The sequence below is a fragment of the Egretta garzetta genome, unplaced genomic scaffold (assembly GCF_000687185.1).
Source record: "Egretta garzetta isolate BGI_Z169 unplaced genomic scaffold, ASM68718v1 scaffold45, whole genome shotgun sequence".
NCBI lineage: Eukaryota > Metazoa > Chordata > Aves > Pelecaniformes > Ardeidae > Egretta > Egretta garzetta.
This window is the reverse complement of record NW_009260028.1, coordinates 7,665,411-7,671,727: the sequence shown is the minus strand read 5'-3', so window position 1 is coordinate 7,671,727 and position 6,317 is coordinate 7,665,411. Positions and strand designations below refer to the sequence as shown.

The 6,317-nt window shown below is 41.3% G+C and overlaps 1 protein-coding gene across 12 annotated transcripts in view; it reads right to left on the bottom strand.

The window, feature by feature from the left end:
* Positions 1-155: 155 nt before the first annotated feature.
* Positions 156-6,317, bottom strand: part of IFNAR2 (interferon alpha and beta receptor subunit 2) — a 16,836-nt gene continuing 10,674 nt past the window's right edge. For all 12 annotated transcript variants that reach the window (XM_035896384.1, XM_035896391.1, XM_035896385.1 and 9 more), the window contains 3 exons: positions 5,441-5,603; positions 4,923-5,041; positions 156-1,481 (listed from right to left, as the gene is read on the bottom strand). In XM_035896384.1, the coding sequence (XP_035752277.1) occupies positions 792-1,481; positions 4,923-5,041; positions 5,441-5,603 (972 nt within the window). In that variant the 3' untranslated portion in view covers positions 156-791. The remainder of the gene's footprint in view (positions 1,482-4,922; positions 5,042-5,440; positions 5,604-6,317) is intronic.

Genomic DNA, 6,317 nt, shown 5'->3' with positions numbered 1-6,317 from the left:
CAAGGCCTCCCCCGTCCGCCGCGGCTGCCCTGCCCCTGCCACAAAGAGCCGACCCAGCACCCCAGCCTCCCCCCAGCTTTGGAAAGGCGTCCATCGGCGCTGCGTCTGAAAACATTCACGGCCATAGCTTTTAAATGTCATAAAAAGATTTTTAAAAAGGGGAGTAGTCAATAATTGCACAAATTACAATAAAAAATATAAAAAGGTGTACTTAATGCCTCGATTCACAGTAATGAGAACTCTCCTGTGATCTGCCCCCCTTATTTCAGTTGGTCAGCTTCCTCTTCACCAATGTGAAAGTCTGTTCACTGACTGGAATACAGCAATCCATCCCACAGAACAGGTTTCAGAGTAGTCCATCAACGGAGCTAAACAGTAACAGCAGAGTCCTTTCAAATTAAAAAACGGTCTTGGTTGAGAGACCAGCCACTCACAGCTTCCTGTACTACAAACGAACTTCTCAGCTGAGTTACAGAAAAGATTTTCTTCTTAACAGCTAAAAAGCACAACTCACTTATCAAGCGGCAAAATGAAATAACTGCTCTTCCTGCTGCAGCTGAACAGTCACTTTTCTTTCTCTGCGGATAATCCAACCTGAACTATACCTAGCGAAACCTGGAGAGATGAGAGAAATATTGGTTAAAAATGTGTATTATATACTTCCAGCATTCAGGCATATACTCACAGAATGCTAAAAACAAAAAGACAAGATAAGTATGTATGTTGAGTCCAGAAATAAAGTTGGACAATATTAAGTCATATGTTATAAAACAACAGCGGTCCTCATTTATTCATCTTCTTACGTATTCAGTTTTTTGGTCCATATCTGAATCTGACGAGTCACTTTCATCAGATGAACAAGAGGAATTTTGCCACTCATGAGAGCCGTTACCACTGTGGGGTTTCTGCACACTTTCTGTGTCATCCAGGATTTTTGATTCAAAAGCACGAGGACATTGCCAGTCAACTGCATCTTCCTGGGAAGAAAGAAGAGCTGCAGACTTGTCCGCGCTCTCTTCAGAGGCTCCCAACAGCACCGTTTTTAAGCTGATGGTAAAGCAAGCACTGTTCCTTTGACTGGAAGCATAGTTACAATGTACATCTGAAAAAGGGTTAAGGAACTCACTACTTGCATCTTTGTTTTCTTCAACATCCACCTCGTGCTCTTCAAAGTCTTCTGGGTCAGCGTCTGGATTTCCACTTGCCTGGCTGCTGCTGTCGTCACACGTACTGTTTATAGAATACTGCACGAACACATTCGGAGTGTCAGAGGAATGAGGTACTCCACTGATCATATCACGCCTTGTATAGTCATGATTACTTATGGCATCACTGTCACTGTCATCGCTGTCATCTTCATCATCGACGCCAGCACTGGATTCATTTGCCTTTTTTTTGACATCTTTGTAAATGATCTCTACAGAGGCTACGTCTTCCGATTCAAGCGTCCAAGCTGAATAGGCTAATGTCCTGATGAATACCTAAAAGAGCAAAGAGAAGTTAAAAAAAAAAAAAAAAAAAAAATTCAGCCAAATTTGCACACATGCACAGAAAAATATGAAAAAAACCCCACCCCAACCACACGAGGCTGTCAAACAAATGACTCCTCCTGTGCCATATTTTTGGCTTTTTCTGCAATGTTCAGAATTGTTCCCTCTTCTCTATTCCTGAAAATGTGACAGCCTTCATTGCAAATCAAGGTGCACAGCGTTGGGACAGCCACTGGTGCCAAGCAGTGTCAGGTATGAGTGTTTTAATTCTAATCTTTGAGATACCTTTCCAAGACTAATAAGCTCATTTTAAAACTACACCTTAAACCCGAGGTGAGTCTTCCAACTCTCCATTAGCTCTTGCAGCTACCATGCAAAAGAGAAGCCTTACACAGATGATCAATTTTAAAGTCCTTTAGAAATCCACCATTTGAAGCAATGAACATCCTAAGTCCCATTTTCTCTCTTTTTCTCTGCACTTCTAAGGATTATTGAATACTCAAAGCATTAGGGGGAAAACATTGATAATAAAAAAAAAATTAACCTTAGACATTGCGTGGCAAAGTCACATTCAGCAATTGTAGGGATACGAAGGTAATGACATAGCAAAAGATAGAAACGTGAGGAAAAACAGTCTCAGAAAAAGTTGATACCAATCTGATCTGGATATGTTTGTAGAAAATGGAAAATATTTATGCTGAATAATCCCATAGAATTAAGTGTAAAAGAAGTCATAGACTGTATTAAAAAAAAAAAAAAAGGCAAGTAAAGATGGATAGAAACAAGTCCCAGCAACCTCATTATTTTTGCTTGAACTTTAGTGGCAGTTCAGTCTCCTCTCTTTCTATTAAAATAAAAAAAAAAATAGCTGGCTTGGGACTGGCTTCCTCAAGTGCTAAAACATGACACTTGATCACAGAAAAAGTCAAAGAAAGATTACTTTATTCAAAATAGTGGAACAATTTGAGTGATACATTGCCATTACCTACCCTTCTTCCTTAAGTACTCTTCCTTAATCACGGACTTTTTTGCCAGTCACCGTATGTGACTACTGAGAACAGCTTAGCCTTTGGAAGGTGATGCAGGCACTATTTGCCTTGTGTCTGTGCCCATCCTACCCCCACCCCGAGTAAGTTTGCTTCCAAAGTTTCTTTCCTTTCCTTTGCCTTTTGTTTTCATTCAACTCCAGTATTCAGGTAGATCACTACAGCCTGGTCCAGGAGTTAGTTTCTAAGATACTACACCAGCTCTAGGTTCTGGCAGAGATAACTTGCTTATAAATACCCTTTTTTTTCCTACTGAGTTTTCCACTATTGGGCATCCTTTTCGCTAACCCCTGTTTGTAACAGAATCCAGTAATAAATCATCCCCAAGACTGGAGAAGGAAGACAGACATCAGGCTACCAGAGAAGTGATCCTGAGCTCGCTAGTAACAGTTCTGGAATTAACAACTAGGATACTTTCCTGGCAGGGACACATCTGCACGTAACTGCATCCCAACCTATGGTATGAGATACGTATGGAACTGGAAGGTTGGAGACCTGCAAGGTGTATCTGATTTCAGTAAAGAAGGTTTTTCCTTTGACTGAGAAGCTACCGTTGATGTTACAAAGCAGGCTCAGGAAATCTGAGAAACAACATGCTTTAAAGACTGCTTCCTCAAAGCAGTGTCTCATCTCTAAGGAATTTCTCTGATGGTCTGGTCCTTTGTCTCCTTGCTGAGGTGAATTGAGAGTAAGTTCTTCTTTGTTGCGTGTGAGATCATTTCTAACAACCATCCAGATCTTGCTCTTAATAGGCTGCTGAACTTTTACTTTTAGCACTTCTCACATGCTGTCCTGGACTCCTTTGGTGGACAATAACCACGAAGCATAGCTTTAGAAAAAAAAGTCTTAGAGCACTAACAGTGACTCTGTTCTTCTCCAGATATGCCTAAATAACTGGCCCAGGTTTTGGGGATAATGAGACCAAAAGTCCCAACTCTAGGCCAGTTCTATGCACCACTACAGGAACAACACGCCCATACCCAACTGGGTCTCAAAGCTACCTTTTGTCTTTTCAGCTTGCTTTCCAAAGCAAATGTGATAAAGGAAAGACCTTGAAGGCAAGCTTAAAACATTTGCTTTTAGTTGCAGACTCTCTCAAAATGCCTTTAAAGTCCAGCAACCAGGGACCTGGCTAAACTACACTCAAATCTCCAGGGAACACTGATTTTTTGGTGTAATAAATGGAAAAGTGTTATAAGGTTAATTGGGTTTGTTCTTAGAGAGGAGTACAATGCTGCAGGGTGAAATAATGGAGACAAAATGTGCCAGAAACTGCTTTGCTAAGGAGCAATGGATACACATTGCTCCTGAATGTTTTCAGAGCATCCTTCTTGGTGGAGAACAGGTCTTCTCCCTATGCATGTCACCTAAGAGCTGGAGTAGGTTTTTTGTTTCAGAGTTATTGATCTGGCTCAGATAGTGGAAGAAATTTGTCTGCTGCAGGAAGGGTTTACTTATCAGGCAATTTTCAAAGGGCAAGAGGTAGGTTGTCCCACACTGGGTGCTCTGCTGTAAGACCTAGCCTGCTTCTGTGTACCACAAGGGGTTCATTTAAAGTGACTCTGGGGGTTGGGGTGGTGTGTCTCCCCTTCCCTACTGCCTACCCCCTAACTTCATAGAATCATAGAACAGCCTGGGTCAGAATGGACCTTGAAAGATCATCTGGTCCAACCTTTCATGGGAGAGGGAACCTACATGAGATTATCTAGCACCCTGCCCAACCGCATATTGAAAACCTCCAGGGATGGGGCCTCTACCACATCCCTGGGGAGGTTGTCCCACTGATTGATTCTTCTCAGCGTAAAAAATTTCTGTCTTATACCGAGATGAAACTTCCCACAGTGCAACTCATACACACTGCCCCTTGTCTCGAGAGCTTCTGTCCTGTTTGTAGCCACTCCTTAAGTACTGGAATGCTGTAATGAGGTACCCCGCCACCAAGCCTTCTCTTCTCCAGGGAGAAAAGACCTAAGTCCTTCAGCCTTTCCTCACAGGTCAGGTTCTCCAGCCCTTTGCTCATCTTCATGGCTCTCCTCTGGACCCTCTCCAATCTGTCTGCATCTTTCTTGCGCTATGGGGACCAGAACTGGACACAGTACTCCAGATGTGGCCTGACAAACACCAAGTAAGGCGGCATGATCACTTCTCTATCTCTGTTAGTAACTTGTCACAGAAGTAGCACGAAACGGTTTTGAAAAAGGCTGAATATTTGTTCTGCAGAACAGACAAGATTTAGCAGCTTATAGACTATTTTTGACATAGGTGAACTGCAAATTAACATTAAACATACTTACATAAGTTGTACCTAATACACAGGATTAGAGATTTCAGATGGCAGACTTCCTCCTCCCAACCAGTAAGGTTAAATATGAAAATTATTACATACCAAGATATGTGGAAGTGATTTTTTGTGAAGAATATAACCTCCTGCATGCATACACTTCAGGGCAGCAGCAACCACCAGTGAAAAACATATAGCACCTGTAATTGTAGCTATGTGATAATCTGCAAGTGAAAAAAATCAAACAAATAGACATACATGAATGAAGTTTCCAATGACCAGATTTCATATTTCACATTCAGAAAGCTATTTAAAATCACAGAATAATTTTGGTTAGAAGGGACCTCTGGAGGTCACCTGGTCCAAAGTCAAAACATCTCAAATTAGATTCAGGAATTAAAAAAGAAATTACACCATCTTTGATAACTATTTATGCAGTTAGTGGAGAGTTGTATGGCTCACAGTATTAACAATAGATTTGTAGCCCTCACAATATTTATCACTCAGAAGGTACTTTCTCATTATATTTAGGATCAATTGACTTGTAAATCTTCCTACATAAAAACAAAACACTTGCACATAACTAAGCCAGAGAATCCATTCCTGCACCACAGCCCAATTACCTTGCTGAGCTTCAGAGTCTGCAGTCATACATTTCCAGGCTGATGGGATGGAATGTTTGTTCATAGATGCAGTGACCATAACAGACACACAGTAATTTCTATTTGGATACAATTCTTCAATGACGGTATTAAAAATTTCTTCAGTGGTTTTCTCACGTGGCCTCTGCCATGAAAGACAATGTTTTAAAATTAGCTATTTGCCTAAAAAGAAATCCCCAGCCACTGATAAAACATTATGGCTATTTCAGAGAAAAGCAGTAGCATGTGAAACTGCAAAAACTGATATGGTAACTCAGCAGTTTACCTAGACAACTGCTTCATCTCTAGTTTCAGCTGATGTCAAGATGTCCACCTTATACCTGTTTGTGAAAAATCATATTATCAAAGAAAATTGCCTTCTGCCTCCCACTGTTGGTCCACCAGATGTCCCCTTGAAGTAGCCTCACATAGATCCTACAGATTTGCAACTGCAAGCGATATTCCGATTCAGAAATCAGGGGAAAAAATATCCATGGCAGGCAAGTTGTGGTCCTTCTTCTGTGATTCATGGCAGAAGGAGTTAGACAAATTAAATTCCTAACAGTTACCTGTCTGACCTGCTGCTCAAAACTTCCAGTACAGACAGTCCATGCTCTAGTTAGGCAACTTACTCCAGTGCTTTGCCAGCCCAGGTGTTAATGTCTCTCTTTATGTTTAACCTAAAGTCTGCACAACTGCTAATTTCACTTCACTGGTTTTGGTCACAATGAATGATTTATTTCTGCCTTTTCTGTAGTAAAGCTTTACACAGAATAGAATAGAATCATAGAATGTTTTGGATTGGAAGGGACCCCTAGAGGTCATCTAGTCCAACCCCCCTGCAGGAGCAGGGACACCG